This window comes from Pelobates fuscus, chromosome 3 (genome assembly GCF_036172605.1).
Source record: "Pelobates fuscus isolate aPelFus1 chromosome 3, aPelFus1.pri, whole genome shotgun sequence".
Taxonomy (NCBI): Eukaryota; Metazoa; Chordata; class Amphibia; order Anura; family Pelobatidae; genus Pelobates; species Pelobates fuscus.
Window position 1 is genome coordinate 10,742,334 of NC_086319.1, and position 17,438 is coordinate 10,759,771.

The 17,438-nt window shown below is 45.6% G+C and overlaps 1 protein-coding gene across 1 annotated transcript in view; it reads left to right on the forward strand.

Annotated features, from left to right (window-relative positions):
* Positions 1-954: 954 nt before the first annotated feature.
* Positions 955-17,438, forward strand: part of BMAL2 (basic helix-loop-helix ARNT like 2) — a 35,232-nt gene continuing 18,748 nt past the window's right edge. Inside the window, exons 1-3 of the mRNA XM_063446697.1 lie at positions 955-1,059; positions 15,083-15,224; positions 16,706-16,744. Of these exons, the coding sequence (XP_063302767.1) occupies positions 1,020-1,059; positions 15,083-15,224; positions 16,706-16,744 (221 nt within the window). The 5' untranslated portion in view covers positions 955-1,019. The remainder of the gene's footprint in view (positions 1,060-15,082; positions 15,225-16,705; positions 16,745-17,438) is intronic.

Sequence of the window (17,438 nt, forward strand, 5' to 3'; positions counted from 1 at the left end):
CCTTCCAGGCTGTGACGGTCTCTGTTAACCCCTTCCTGGCTGTGACGGTCTCTGTTAACCCCTTCCAGGCTGTGACGGTCTCTGTTAACCCCTTCCTGGCTGTGACGGTTTCTGTTAACCCCTTCCTGGCTGTGACGGTCCCTGCTAACCCCTTCCTGACTGTGATGGTCTCTGTTAACCCCTTCCAGGCTGTGACGGTCTCTGTTAACCCCTTCCTGGCTGTGACGGTCTCTGTTAACCCCTTCCAGGCTGTGACGGTCTCTGTTAACCCCTTCCTGGCTGTGACGGTTTCTGTTAACCCCTTCCTGGCTGTGACGGTCCCTGCTAACCCCTTCCTGACTGTGATGGTCTCTGTTAACCCATTCCAGGCTGTGACGGTCTCTGTTAACCCCTTCCTGGCTGTGACGGTCCCTGCTAACCCCTTCCTGACTGTGATGGTCTCTGTTAACTCCTTCCTGGCTGTGACGGTCTCTGTTAACCCCTTCCTGGCGGTGACGGTCTCTGTTAACCCCTTCCTGACTGTGACGGTCTCTGTTAACTCCTTCCTGGCTGTCATGGTCTCTGTTAACCCCTTCCTGACTGTGATGGTCTCTGTTAACTCCTTCCTGGCTGTGATGGTCTCTGTTAACCCCTTCCTGACTGTGATGGTCTCTGTTAACCCCTTCCTGACTGTGATGGTCTCTGTTAACTCCTTCCTGGCTGTCATGGTCTCTGTTAACCCCTTCCTGACTGTGATGGTCTCTGTTAACCCCTTCCTGACTGTGATGGTCTCTGTTAACTCCTTCCTGGCTGTGACGGTTTCTGTTAACCCCTTCCTGGCTCTCTCGGGCCTGGTTTTGGCTTGGAGCATTCTGTTGCCAAGGATACCGGTAACCCCGCCCCCGCCCGGTGTCTGTCCAATGAGCGCAGTGCTGTGGCGGTGGGCGTGGTCAGTGGAGGAAGGGGCGGGGCCGTGCCAGGCTGACAGCAGTACAGAGTTGGTCTCTGAGTGTCCGGAGCTCCGGGTCCTGGAACCCGCCATGTCTGCCGCCGGGGGGGAGCGGCCGGAGGGTCTGCCGGGTGAGTGAACACCGAGAATGCTGCCAGCCCCCCAATACTGCCAGCCCCCCAATACCCAGCACTGCCAGCCCCCCCAATACTGCCAGCCCCCCAATACCCAGTGCTGCCAGCTCCCCAATACTGCCAGCTCCCCAATACCCAGCACTGCCTGCCCCCCCAATACTGCCAGCCCCCCAATACTGCCAGCTCCCCAATACCCAATACTGACAACTCCCCAATACCCAGTGCTGCCAGCTCCCCAATACTGCCAGCTCCCCAATACCCAGCACTGCCAGCCCCCCCAATACTGCCAGCCCCCCAATACTGCCAGCTCCCCAATACCCAATACTGACAACTCCCCAATACCCAGTGCTGCCAGCTCCCCAATACTGCCAGCTCCCCAATACCCAGCACTGCCAGCCCCCCCAATACCCAGTGCTGCCAGCTCCCCAATACTGCCAGCTCCCCAATACCCAGCACTGCCTGCCCCCCCAATACCCAGTGCTGCCAGCCCCCCAATACTGCCAGCTCCCCAATACCCAATACTGACAACTCCCCAATACCCAGCACTGCCTGCCCCCCCAATACCCAGCGCTGCCTGCCCCCCAATACTGCCAGCTCCCCAATACCCAATACTGACAACTCCCCAATACCCAGCACTGCCTGCCCCCCCAATACCCAGTGTTGCCTGCCCCCCAATACTAGCTTCCCCCCAATACCCAGCGCTGCCAGCCCCCCAATACCCAGCGCTGCCAGCCCCTCAATACCCAGCACTGCCAGCCCCTCAATACCCAGCGCTGCCTGCCCCCCAATACCCAGCACTGCCTGCCCCCCCAATACACACTGCTGCCTGCCCCCCCAATACTGCCTGCCCCCCCAATACACACTGCTGCCTGCCCCCCCATTACTGCCTGCCCCCCAATACCCAGCACTGCCTGCCCCCCAATACACACTGCTGCCTGCCCCCCAATACTGCCTGCCCCAATACACTCTGCTGCCTGCCTCCCCAATACACACTGCTGCCTGCCCCCCAATACTGCCAGCCCCCTAATACCCACTGCTGCCAGCCCCCCAATACTGCCAGCCCCCGAATACCCACTGCTGCCTGCCCCCCAATACTGCCTGCCCCCCCAATACCCACTGCTGCCTGCCCCCCCAATACCCACTGCTGCCAGCCCCCCAATACCCAGTGCTGCCTGCCCCCCAATACTGCCAGCCCCCCAATACCCAGTGCGGCCTGCCCCACACTGCTGCCAGCCCCCCAATACCCACTGCTGCCTGCCCCCCCAATACCCACTGCTGCCAGCCCCCCAATACCCAGTGCTGCCTGCCCCCCAATACTGCCAGCCCCCCAATACCCAATGCGGCCTGCCCCACACTGCTGCCAGCCCCCCAATACCCAGTGCTGCCTGCCCCCCAATACTGCCAGCCCCCTAATACCCAGCCCCCCAATACCCCCCAATAATGCCTGCCCCCCAATATCAACCTGCCTGCCCCCCAATACCCACTGCTGTCTGCCCCCCAATACCCACTGCTGCCAGCCCCCAATACCCAGTGCTGCCTGCCCCCCAATACTGCAAGCCCCCCAATACCCCCCAATACCCAGCCTGCCCCCCAATACACACTGCTGCCAGCCCCCCAATACCCAGTGCTGCCTGCCCCCCAATACTGCAAGCCCCCCAATACCCCCCAATACCCAGCCTGCCCCCCAATACCCAGCCTGCCCCCCAATACACACTGCTGCCAGCCCCCCAATACCCAGTGCTGCCAGCCCCCCAATACTGCCTGCCCCCCCAATACTGCCTGCCCCCCAATACCCAGTGCTACCTGCCCCCCCAATACCCAGCGCTGCCAGCCCCCCAATACCCAGTGCTACCTGCCCCCCAATACTGCCAGCCCCCCAATACCCAGTGCTACCTGCCCCCCCAATACCCAGTGCTACCAGCCCCCCAATACCCAGTGCTACCTGCCCCCCCCCCAATACCCAGTGCTACACTAATAACATATACTGCCACCTGGGCACCTACCTAATATAATGCCACCTGTACACTAACATATACTTCCACCTGGGTACCTACGTAATATAATGTCACCTGTGAAAAGGCCACGTTAATATCCTGCCACGGCCCCTGGAAGCCACGTTTCCCTGTTCCTCCAGCATATTATGTATTTATTGTACCCATACTGTATTACCCAGGTACATAAGTGTTCTATCACTCATTCTTCTAAATCTCAGCTGTTTTGAGCTGCCCACCTCACAAATTCTTTCCTCGAGTGGTGTGGAAAATATTATTTATAGAGTTAAAAATGTCTACAATTTACACAGTTTTTATTCGAACACTCGGCTGTATTGTTCTGTGTGTGTGTGCTAGTTTTGGTACCCCAGGTGATCTGTGCAGTATAAAGCTGGGGTACCAGCGTTCCCCATCATTTCTCCCTGTATTGTTATAGGACTGTGATGTGGTTACTCTTTAAACAAAATATGGGAACACGTAGGTTGCATTCTGAATATTACGGTCAGCCGTAAACCTGAAATTCCACAAACTCTGGTAATTTGCACAAAGGACAGAGTGAAAAATAACTTTTTTTTGCTTTTTGAACCATTTGCACCCTGTTTGCCAATCAGACCAAATTTTATCTTGAGGAATTTAGGCCCAAGGCAGATAAGGTAACACATTTAATTCATTCTATGCTGTCCGGGAAGACATATTAAGGTTGGTAGAAAATATCCCCTTCCCTACTCTCTCCAGTTTATTCAATAAACCCCTGGTGTACAGTGAGTGGTGTACAGTAACATTTCGGAACCCTAGCCTCTGCAGTCTCTCATGCCATTGAATCAGTTTTGACCATTTTAAATCTGTGCAGTGTAGCGCCTGTCCCATACTGGTTGAAACCCTTTGTTGGACAGCTAAGAAAACGTTCCTGGCACTTTTTTTGGTTGGTGGCTAATAGTTCTGTTTTTATTGTGAATACTTTACTTTTTACGGAAATTAGATTAAGCGTTTATCTGTGAAAACGCGCGGAGTGTGCAGAACGTGATCTTTCTAAAATACGGTACTTATTTTTTTTTTTTACCTGCAGTGAATTGTCATTGTCTTTATATTTTGTGTTGTTGTCACAATGTTTTGTTTCTGAAATGGTTAATCAGCGTGTTGACTGTTTGGCCAGTTAATCAGCATTAGCAGTCTGTGCCAGGATTGTCTAAGAATGAGGAACGCCCAGCGGTGTGAAGACCTGGTGTCCTCACATTGCCCCAAATAATTGAAATAGTTTCATTGATTTGCCGACTGAAACCCAGGTTGGCAATGCTTGTCATCATGCCCGCCAGCTGCATTGTATCATAGATTTGGGTGAAGCCATCTGCCAAGCTCCCCAGGTTCTCCGGTGATCTTACAGGGATTTTTAATTCCGGCCCCTATAAAACGTCCTGCGAGATTTCTGCGCCCAGATTCTCAGCAAACGTCAGTATGAACAATCTATTTCCTTTAAAATAATAATGGTTCCGTGACCGCTGTAAGTACTGTGCACGTAAACTGATATAAAATTAATACAAGCTAACAGCACATAAGATAATGAGTGGAATAGAATGAATCCCAGCCAGTATATACCTTGTTAGTTAGTTAGTTAGTTACTGGTCTGCGCAGAGATTGGCCAGATTCCCCCAAATAGCGCAATGGAGAACATTTACTAAAAGTGTAAAATGGGGCCGACCCATTCTAAAAAAAAAAAAAAAAAATAAAATATCCTTTGCCTTGTCAAGGAATGTAAACAATATATATTTTTTTTTTTTTGACAATCTTTATTAAAGGTTTTCAGTCGGCCCATGTAGTAGCAGACATTGTGTGAGCATCACAGTAACATACAGTATAGTGAAATAGTATCTGTTATTTAGTGCACTGAGGAGATGACAAAGTTTTTGGGTACATACTAAGGTCTGTAACCATCCAATACACAGCAACAACGTGTCTACAGTAAGACCAGGTAACCGGCTGTGTGTATAGTGCTGTATACTCGTTTTGGCCTATATATTTGTTTATGTCGTCTACATCCTTGTCAAGAGCATGAGAAAAGAGCACTCCCCCTGCTGAACCCCAGCACGTCCTGCGCACCACGTCCCCCTAGTCGCCAATATCTGCACGTTGCGACATGTATTCTCGCCATGGCACCCAAGTTGGGGTGCAACGCTCGGACACCCACGGAGAGAGGCTATAATGGTCTCTGTTTCGCATACTTCTTCCACCTTAGCCGTCCATAGACGGAGGATGGGCCCTTCCGTCGTACGCCACCTAGCAGGGATCGAGGACTTGGCGGCATTAAGCAGGTGTTTAGTTAGTGATTTTTATGTATAGGGAGACGGACATTGTAGTATAAAGCAATAGCAGCTGTAGGTCAGTATAAAGCACAGCGTCTAGCAACGTGTGTATTTGTGTCCAAACTTGAGTTAAGTGAGTGCAGGGCCACCACACGTGGACATCTGTGCCTACCTCCTTGTTTTTATCTATTTTTTTGCTTTTTGTTAACTATTTGACCTGTTTAGTCCGTGCAAGGTGATAGCTGGGAATTTGCAGCTTTGGGAGAAAGTTTTAATAGTGTAGTGGTCGCCATGGAAACCTATGGAATATTCCTGGTTTCTCCACTATTTGCACTTTTCCTCACAATCTTTATACAGAACACTCTTACTTTCCAAGGTGCACTATAAAGGACCACTCCAAGTACCATAATCACTTGGTAATTGAGGTCCAATTAGGAGTGCCGTTAGCCAATGAGCGGCCGTGCTCCTCAGAAGCTTCCCTCATTAGAGGAGCGGCAGGGAGCAGCCACCTGCGGACCCTTGGTAAGAAGTTAATCCATTTGGAATCGGATTGACTACTTACATGGGGGAGCTAGCAGTGGTGATGGTGCGTGGAGTGTTATTGTAACAGAGCTGTGTTCTGTTTTCTGAATCCCGTGTTGTTAAATCTGTGCCGTCAGCAGTGTCTGCTCTAGCTGGACTTGCCGGTTTTTCAAGGAAGAAATTAAAATTGGTCATAGCTGACTGTAACTAGTTGATTCACGCTTTGTAGAAATACATGGGCTGCGATTGGTGTGTTTAAAATAATACTAAAGATTCCAGTTCTCCTTCCAATTAGACTTGTTTATTTCTTTAGCGTACGAGAGATTAATTTGTTTGAAAGTAAATATGTTTCGGGTTATCTGAGGACAAGGAAGTCCCTTCTGTCAAAGTAGGCGTGTTATAGGCCATTTATTTTATTATAATTGAAGTGCCATGAAGTTCGTACGTTGCCTGCGCCTTTCCCGATACACAATAGGGACGCTATTGACATTGGTAACTCAACCAAGTGATTCGTGCTCCGTGATTGACAGCCCTGGGATGTCTTAATAACAGCCACTATAACCACTTTCACCTGTCAGACAATCGCTCTTTTTAATCGATGAGCTTTTTGATACTTTCTTTTTAAATGAATGAAGACTGAATGAGTCTAAAGGAGCGTAGCAGGGGAGTTCCTTAGATAATCGCCTCCAAAAATCTTTATACTCCCACCACGCCAATATATTGTGTCACTTACACTTCAGAGAGGGAAAGATTGTGCAAATTGCAGTTATTGAAACCATACTGTGTTTGTTTCATATAATATTAAGCATAATGAGCTTTTTAGCTAAATTAATGACTATTGTGTTATAAAACCGTTTGCCTTTTGCTCGTACTCACGAATATGTAATAATTTGTGGTGAATTGACAACCTTGCTGTAAAAATCACTTAGGCAATTATCAAACTTATCTGTTATTGGGGAATTTGTGATCACCGTCTGGCCCTGCTTAGGAGGGACAGTCCCTATTTTGGGCCCAATTCCCTCTATCCCTCTTTTATAGGAGCTCCATATTTTTGGTGTGTGAGTGTATAACAAAGCTCCACAGCAATAATACTCCCAGTAATGTGTCTAAGTGTATAACAGAGCTCCGCAGCCATAATACTCCCAGTAATGTGTCTGAGTGTATAACAGAGCTCCACAGACATAATACTCCCAGTAATGTGACCGAGTGTATAACAGAGCTCCATAGCAATAATACTCCCAGTAATGTGTCTGAGTGTATAACAGAGCTCCACAGCAATAATATTCCCAGTAATGTGTCTGAGTGAATAACAGAGCCCCACAGCAATAATACTCCCAGTAATGTCTGAGTGTATAACAGAGCTCCACAGACATAATACTCCCAGTAATGTGACCGAGTGTATAACAGAGCTCCATAGCAATAATACTCCCAGTAATGTGACCGAGTGTATAACAGAGCTCAACAGCAGTAATACTCCCAGTAATGTGACCGAGTGTATAACAGAGCTCAACAGCAGTAATACTCCCAGTAATGTGTCTGAGTGTATAGCAGAGCCCCACAGCAATAATACTCCCAGTAATGTGTCTGATTGTATAACAGAGCTCCACAGCAATAATACTCCCAGTAATGTGTCTGATTGTATAACAGAGCTCCACAGCAATAATACTCACAGTAATGTGTCTGATTGTATAACAGAGCTCCACAGCAATAATACTCCCAGTAATGTGTCTGTGTGTATAACAGAGCCCCACAGCAATAATACTCCCAGTAATGTGTCTGTGTGTATAACAGAGCTCCACAGCAACAATACTCCCAGTAATGTGTGTAAGTGTATAACAGAGCTCCACAGCAATAATACTCCCAGTAATGTGTCTGAATGTATAACAGAGCTCCACAGCAATAATACTCCCAGTAATGTGTCTGAGTGTATAACAGAGCTCCACAGCAACAATACTCCCAGTAATGTGTGTAAGTGTATAACAGAGCTCCACAGCAATAATACTCCCAGTAATGTGTCTGTGTGTATAACAGAGCTCCACAGCAATAATTCTACCAGTAATGTGTCTGAGTGTATAACAGAGCTCCACAGCAATAATACTCCCAGTAATGTGTCTGAGTGTATAACAGAGCTCCACAGCAATAATACTCATAGTAATGTGTCTGAGTGTATAACAGAGCTCCACAGTAATAATACTCCCAGTAATGTGTCTGAGTGTATAACAGAGCTCCACAGCAATAATACTCCCAGTAATGTGTCTGAGTGTATAACAGAGCTCCACAGCAGTAATACTCCCAGTAATGTGTCTGAGTGTATAACAGAGCTCCACAGTAATAATACTCCCAGTAATGTGTCTGAGTGTATAACAGAGCTCCACAGCAATAATACTCCCAGTAATGTGTCTGAGTGTATAACAGAGCTCCACAGTAATAATACTCCCAGTAATGTGTCTGAGTGTATAACAGAGCTCCACAGCAATAATACTCCCAGTAATGTGTCTGAGTGTATAACAGAGCTCCACAGTAATAATACTCCCAGTAATGTGTCTGAGTGTATAACAGAGCTCCACAGCAGTAATACTCCCAGTAATGTGTCTGAGTGTATAACAGAGCTCCACAGTAATAATACTCCCAGTAATGTGTCTGAGTGTATAACAGAGCTCCACAGCAATAATACTCCCAGTAATGTGTCTGAGTGTATAACAGAGCTCCACAGTAATAATACTCCCAGTAATGTGTCTGAGTGTATAACAGAGCTCCACAGCAATAATACTCCCAGTAATGTGTCTGAGTGTATAACAGAGCTCCACAGTAATAATACTCCCAGTAATGTGTCTGAGTGTATAACAGAGCTCCACAGTAATAATACTCCCAGTAATGTGTCTGAGTGTATAACAGAGCTCCACAGCAATAATACTCCCAGTAATGTGTCTGAGTGTATAACAGAGCTCCACAGCAATAATACTCCCAGTAATGTGTCTGAGTGTATAACAGAGCTCCACAGCAATAATACTCCCAGTAATGTGTCTGTGTGTATAACAGAGCCCCACAGCAATAATACTCCTAGTAATGTGTCTGTGTGTATAACAGAGCCCCACAGCAATAATACTCCCAGTAATGTGTCTGAGTGTATAACAGAGCTCCACAGCAATAATACTCCCAGTAATGTGTCTGAGTGTATAACAGAGCTCCACAGCAATAATACTCCCAGTAATGTGTCTGAGTGTATAACAGAGCTCCACAGCAATAATACTCCCAGTAATGTTTCTTAGTGTATCACAGAGCTCCACAGCAATAATACTCCCAGTAATGTGTCTGAGTGTATAACAGAGCTCCACAGCAATAATACTCCTAGTAATGTGTCTGTGTGTATAACAGAGCCCCACAGCAATAATACTCCCAGTAATGTGTCTGAGTGTATAACAGAGCTCCACAGCAATAATACTCCCAGTAATGTGTCTGAGTGTATAACAGAGCTCCACAGCAATAATACTGCCAATAATATGTCTGAGTGTATAACAGAGCTCCACAGCAATAATACTCCCAGTAATGTTTCTTAGTGTATCACAGAGCTCCACAGCAATAATACTCCCAGTAATGTGTCTGAGTGTATAACAGAGCTCCACAGCAATAATACTGCCAATAATATGTCTGAGTGTATAACAGAGCTCCACAGCAATAATACTCCCAGTAATATTTCTGAGTGTATAACAGAGCTCCACAGCAATAATACTCCCAGTAATGTGTCTGAGTGTATAACAGAGCTCCACAGCAATAATACTGCCAATAATATGTCTGAGTGTATAACAGAGCTCCACAGCAATAATACTCCCAGTAATGTTTCTTAGTGTATCACAGAGCTCCACAGCAATAATACTCCCAGTAATGTGTCTGAGTGTATAACAGAGCTCCACAGCAATAATACTCCTAGTAATGTGTCTGTGTGTATAACAGAGCCCCACAGCAATAATACTCCCAGTAATGTGTCTGAGTGTATAACAGAGCTCCACAGCAATAATACTCCCAGTAATGTGTCTGAGTGTATAACAGAGCTCCACAGCAATAATACTGCCAATAATATGTCTGAGTGTATAACAGAGCTCCACAGCAATAATACTCCCAGTAATGTTTCTTAGTGTATCACAGAGCTCCACAGCAATAATACTCCCAGTAATGTGTCTGAGTGTATAACAGAGCTCCACAGCAATAATACTGCCAATAATATGTCTGAGTGTATAACAGAGCTCCACAGCAATAATACTCCCAGTAATATTTCTGAGTGTATAACAGAGCTCCACAGCAATAATACTCCCAGTAATGTGTCTGAGTGTATAACAGAGCTCCACAGCAATAATACTCCCAGTAATGTGTCTGAGTGTATAACAGAGCTCCACAGCAATAATACTACCAGTAATGTGTCTGTGTGTATAACAGAGCTCCACAGCAATAATACTCCCAGTAATGTGTCTGAGCTTATAACAGAGCTCCCCAGCAATAATACTCCCAGTAATGTGTCTGAGTGTATAACAGAGCTCCACAGCAATAATACTGCCAATAATATGTCTGAGTGTATAACAGAGCTCCACAGCAATAATACTCCCAGTAATATTTCTGAGTGTATAACAGAGCTCCACAGCAATAATACTCCCAGTAATGTGTCTGAGTGTATAACAGAGCTCCACAGCAATAATACTGCCAATAATATGTCTGAGTGTATAACAGAGCTCCACAGCAATAATACTCCCAGTAATATTTCTGAGTGTATAACAGAGCTCCACAGCAATAATACTCCCAGTAATGTGTCTGAGTGTATAACAGAGCTCCACAGCAATAATACTGCCAATAATATGTCTGAGTGTATAACAGAGCTCCACAGCAATAATACTCCCAGTAATGTGTCTGAGTGTATAACAGAGCTCCACAGCAATAATACTACCAGTAATGTGTCTGTGTGTATAACAGAGCTCCACAGCAATAATACTCCCAGTAATGTGTCTGTGTGTATAACAGAGCTCCACAGCAATAATACTCCTAGTTCTATGCCAGCCGTTCCACACGGGCAGCAGTGAACATGCTCAGGCTTTGACTGGTCATTTTATGGGTTAGTACTGGATATTTGAGGAGTGTGCAGCGTGCCGGGTGCTGGGGAGCCTTCATGTAAAACCTTTATGTGTGAACTGCGCACTTTAACTAATTGGGGTTTTAAGTCTATTTTTACTGGTTCACCGAGCTAATCCACATGGTTACACCGTGCGTTACTGCTGACCGCTCTTTACAGAAATCTGAAAAATGCACATTGAGGCACGCTGAAGATTGTAATTATTATATTTATTCAATAAACACATTTTCCTCCGGTGAAACCCAACCAGAGTAGTCATGTGTGTAAGGATATTACTATGCTGTAATCGTTACTCATGGTGAGTTTACAGATTATATAGGACGTATGATGTTAATAAAATATACCAGGATCTGCACAGTGCTGTTTGGAAAATTACTGTTACTGGCTGAGCTGAAAGGAATTCTTCACGCACCATAACCACCGCAGGGCAATGTTTCGGTTCTGGGGCCAGGAGTGCTCGGGCACCTTCCCATGTAAGAAGGCAAACCATTTACCAACAGTTTGACACAAAACTTCCAGTTCTCATTGAGGCGCGGAGCCCGGCACAACCTAGGGGAGTCAAACCATAACCAAATGGGGTGCGTCAGGGCGCTGCAGCCACTATAATCACTGTAGCACGCTATACTGGTTGTTGTGATTGGAGTGATCCTTTAGAGAGCGGCAGCAGTAAGATTGTTTAAACGCACTATCACACACATTACACACAGCCAACACACTCTACGGGGAGCGATGGCAGAGAGAGATCGGGGGGGAGGGAGTTCGACTACTCTGGCCTTAAATTTGAAATTCACTTTATATTCTGAGTTTAGTAAATAAACCATAAGAGTTAGAACATTTCGTCTGTGGTTTATTCATTTCACAGCGAGTGTTTTAATTAAACTTCTCACGCCAGGTCAGTGCTTCTCACAGGGGGCTCATTCAATAAACATTGAATTAAAAGCTACATTTTAATATTTTTTTTAATATTTTGCCTATTTTAGCCCAGATGTTGTATTTTGGTTTTTAGTTCAGCTTATTAAATACATTCTGTAAAGAATAATAATTAGCAAAATGTCCTATTCAATGCTCTGGAGTTCCCAAGTCCACTTGAGGAAAACTTGTTTAACTTTTTCACTGATTCTAAAAACTGTCCACTGAACCGTGACTCCTGCTCCATAAACCAAACGCGGGATCTTTTATTCTGTAAGACGATTACGTGACGGGCTTCGAACAATACGTATTTATCATTTACAAAGCCGCTTTCTGGGGAGCATTGAATCGCGGAGGACAATTTGCTTTGTGGTCCGTTGTGTCCTCTGTATACACCGCGGACGGACACCGTGCTTTATATCCTGCCTGTCCTCAATGATACGTTGATCTCTGATTTTCCAGACAGACTGTGCTCTAATTTTCTTTTAGCTCCCCCCTTTTAAATCCTGCTGTAGTTTCTTTAAATGGACCTGCTTTAGAAAACGCAGGCTCAGAATAATATAAGTATCCAGGTTAGTGGGTCTCGCTTGGCCTTAAACAGAGAGGATCTCTTTCTACCTGCTCGCCTGGCACGGCAAGACAGAAAAGAAAAGAATTCTTCATTGTTTTTCCCTGTTCCTCCCTTGCCCGAGGCGTCCTGTACCTGCGTCATCGCAAGCTATACTGTTACAGTAACTGCAGATATTCGCAGGCCTCCTGTAGCGCTAATCTTGTAAAATCGTTGCCGTTTTATTTATCACATTGTGTGAAAAGGGGCTTTATTCGTTAATGGTGGAAAATAAATCAAGATTCCTGTTTTGCCAAGTTTCTCTCTGTGTCCCCTGTACATCCTCTTACTGCAGTGGGATTTCAGAGAAGCAGATTATCTCTGCGTGACTCACACAGCATGGGGGGGATCAGTGATCTGGGACTTGGTGTCAGGTCAGAACAGGCGAGTGTAAGCTCTGTGTGGCATTATAAGAAATAGAACCTGTAGCAGGGTTCCCTGTACCCCGGCTGGGTACCTCCACCAAAGGGACTGCTTCCTAGCTGGAACAGGGGAACGGATTGGGGAACTAGCTCTCAGTGCTCCCAGGGGCTGGACGGCACTCAGTCCTGGGAGCTCCTCCATCATAAGAAGGACTTTCCCCGCTGCATCTTCCACTAGCTGCGACAAGCTGGCCCAGGGATTAACCCTTTCTCCCTCCTCCCCTCCACCCCCAAGTAACTGGACAAGACTTAGTTCTGGAGGTTAAAACACTGACTGCCAATCTTTATTTGGAACACACAGCTTTTATGCACAGACCCCCACAGCGGGTCTCCACTCAGTACAACACAATCCCAGGTAGAAGGGTACTGGGTTACAGATAGCCATCTCCTGCTCTGGGAGATACAAACAGCACATACAGGTACACACATTAAAACACATAAACTCCTCAAAAGTACATTTCCAATTTCTAAAAGGGGGTTAATTGGATTTCATGGAATGTCCAAGTTTCCAACCCCAATGCCTCGTTGAAGCTTGGACTCCAGCAGAGCTATTCTGTAGGGTGTGGGAAGTCACACTAACGTGTCCTGGAAGTCTTATGATGTGGTGATGATCAAGCCTTCTAGAAACCGGAAACCCTTGATTTCAATACCATATCCAAAAGAGTCATTTGCTTAACCCACTTATCCCCCAGGCACTAGAGTTGCAGATCATAAAACATAAACTATTAAATATACATCCCAAACATATAGGAACCCTAAAAATAAACCAGGAAAATCACACGGAATGCATAACCAATACATGGGGAAACACAGAATGCAAGGGGAAAACACACCATACAATGGAAAAACACACAGATAAGCAGTGGGCATGGTACGTAGTGACGGTGGTTCGTCACAGAACCCCCCCCCCCCCATCAACATGAGTCCCGCTCAAACTCGATTGGGGTGAGTTCAGTGAGGTTATCCCAGGTTATCCCAGGTTATCCCAGGTTCTTACATTTTGCTGCGAAGTTAGACATACCTCCCCGATCCTTGTCAAAGATGCAGCGATAATTGGTTATTATGATCCGTTCTGTAGAATCTACGCCCTCGCCCTGGTATGCATATTCTGCACTTCTTGTCATAACTCCGGAAAGCATTATACGTCTCGTTTCATTTAATTCCAGAATTGCCTTGTTGGGGGGTTAGAAGGCTTTTGTCTTGTACAGTGCCTTGGTTATAAACCAGTAACACCCTGCAGTGTATGTTACCCCTCTAAACTATGGGTGGGCAACATTCGCCACTCCAGATGATGCGCACTAGATACCCCATAATACTCTTACACCCATAATGCTGGCAAAGCATCATGGGAGATGTAGTCCAAAACATCTGGAGTGCTGAAGGGTGCCTATGTGTGCTCTAAACTATCGGGGGGCAACATTTGCCACTCCAGCTGTTATGGGCTACATCTCCCATAATGCTCTTACATCACTAAAGCTGGCAAAGTGTATTGGGAGATGTAGTCCATAACATCTGGTGTGCCCAAGGTTGCCCACCACAGATCTAAACCATCTAAAAATCAATAAAAAGATAATGACCCTATTGCCCAGCTGATGATGCAGTGAGTAACCTGCCCTCACTGTCTGCTGCTAACGAGGCATGGAACTGCAGCCATTTGTAAAAATTGGACGGATCTATAACCTCCTGATTGGTGGAGCCTCTTCCCGGTGAGGGAAGGAACTGCCTGTAATTACAAAATCTCTCCTAAACTGTGCAACGTCCGTGTGTTACACGGTTAGGCTTCTTTTATTTTATTTCATGCATAATCGTTTATTAGTGAATTGTCTAAATAATAATTTATAAACAAGATTATTTTTATTTCCCCTATTATTATTATTTTCTTTTTATGATACAATCTAAATGTGAAAACATATCATTTTTATCATATAAAGTTTAAAATTGCTGCTGATAGATCAATATACCTTTCCTGGCACGAGATGAAACTAGAGACAGGAAACATGCCCCTGTATGAAGCCACATTGTATCACCTTCAGCTGTCTCTGCAAAGCTGCTATGGGATTAGCTGAGCCTAGTGTTACCTTCAGCCTCTCGGAGTAACTGACTCTTCAATGAGAGAATCCTAATGAAAGTACTGTTACCTTGTCTGTCTCTCTCAGATACTCTCATCATGGAAGCCAGTCAGTGCCTTGCCGTCTCCAGCATCCTTGGCCCCAAGCCGAGCCCTGCAATCGTCAGCACCTTTACTTCTACAGGACCAGAGTTTCCACGAAAACGGAAAATTAGTGAATCCGAGAGTCAGTAAGTACTTCGAACCTGTTAAACCTATTTTACCCTAAATTGGCTGAAATAAAAACAAACCAACTAAGTGAATGGGAGATGCAATGATAGTATGGGGATGCGGCCAGTCCTGCGAGGAACACAAATGTTATACAATAGTGTCATGCCCAAAGGCAATACCAAACAAATACAATACATGTCGCGATCAGAATAGAAATCTCTGCATAAATCTGGATTCTCGGGTCTCCCAGTATATATATAAAACAGACAGGATAACCGCGCAGGAAAGGACAATGTGTGAAAGCCAGAACATGTTTATTTTCTGCATGCAGTGGGTTTTAAAAATGAAATGGATAATAATCCAGACAAAATGATCACCAGGCCTACAATCCCTGTGTGCGTCTTCCAGCTAAATGATCGCGATATAAAGAATCCATACTGCAGGGCTCGTGTTCCCCGCTCTGTGCGTTGCTGATCCAAAATAGGGAGTTCAGTGTTACTGTGGCGGACCGCCAGTATATCGCCGCCACAGACTCCCTTCCCAAATGTGAAGTAGCTCTATCAAACAGTGAAAGTGAATATAGCTTCCCCCCATACATTAGTCGAGACTGAATGCTGGGAGCAGATCTGTTTATTTCAGGCAAGCACTCCCATATTATACACAGACCCACAGCAGGGGGTCTCCACAGTAAACTCCTCTCTGTGCCTGAGAGAGAATTGAGTCAGGAAACTTACAACTCAATTATCTCCCAGGTACAAAAAAATATAACAAATTTTAAACACCCCAAAATACATGGAAACCCCTCAAAAGTCCACGGATAGCCCTGATCTGAGTGCTTAACATATCCAAAAGATCAGATCGGTTTGGTGGTTTGGAATTTTCATCGAGGTACAGTTTTTACCGGCCAGCCACGAGGTAGAAGCCCAAGATAGTTCCAAAGAAATTGAGGCAACGGTCGGTCTCAGTTTGAAGGTTTCTGTACGAAAACCAAACAAGATATCCGAATGCTCCATCCAGTCGGTAGTTCATATCTTTTGAACGCGTACAGGTGGTCGGGTACTTGAACTGGCAGCAGTTACATCTTCACTGGTGTTCGCGGGAGTGCCTAGCTGAAATTAGTTCCAGGCCCTCGACGACCAGGTACCGCTGCCTGTGTTCGGGAGATAAAATGACCACCATCCATTCTGCCGACCACGTTTGTTCGGTTGCATGAAATGGCGGCCACCCAGGGGAGCCTTTTATTAATAGTTTCCATTGAGGTTTCACACTGGATACTTTGTATTCCACGTTCTAATGAGATGTTGGTGTGGTCCTCATTCGGAAAATGAACTAGGTGAGTACGAACGAGCAAACAAACAGGAAAAAAAAAATGAATATTACCAGACCAAGTAATTGGGCATTCCTTCACAGTTACCTTCAGGTTACTTTTATTTTTTGTACTTTTGATGGAAACTCATAACTTGGCTAACGTGCTTTTATTTCTTTACTTCCTCCCAAACAGAACCAGAGAAAGCGCAGACGGTAATGACATCCAGGGCAGGTAAGACGATGGTCCATCATTATGGTGTCTGGTCAGGGGGCTTGACCTGAAATTAGTGGGGTCCAGACCCAATGACTTATGGGAACTCTCCTCCTGGCACAACACAGTAACTCCAGGTTTTAATATGGAGAAAACAATTGACAAATTGGATCCTTGAATATTTTAAATGCTTTTTTTATGGCTCTATTTGCTGGTAATATTCCCACACATGCCCCTCCTTTCTGCTGACTGTTCCTCTTCCTGTATTAATAATGAAATGGGTGCCTGGAGGTGTGGAATTTCACGCTAACTATGTTAGACTGCGAGATGATCTCCACCAATCAGACGTGGTCTCTGAAACGTCCTCTGATGATGAAAGGGGTTAGTTGGAGGAATGTGGCATGTTTTCAGGGATTGTGTAGAATTGGTAAGGATCGGCTGATCTTGGCATGGGGAATTAGTTTGAGAAAATTTTCAGTTTGGAGATTTTGGATTTTCACTGTGATTATTTTTAATCTAACGAAAAATGACACAATCCAGTTGACAAATCACGAGTTTTATTAGCCCATGCTGTTGCAGGAGACCTCCTTATAGCGCCACCTGCTGCTCCTATCATGCAAGATTCACCTGCTTTCCGCACACAAAGACAATTAGTTATTTAAAATAAAAGGTAATGTGGGGATATTAGTGCTTATGGTGTGTGTCTCTGTACTAT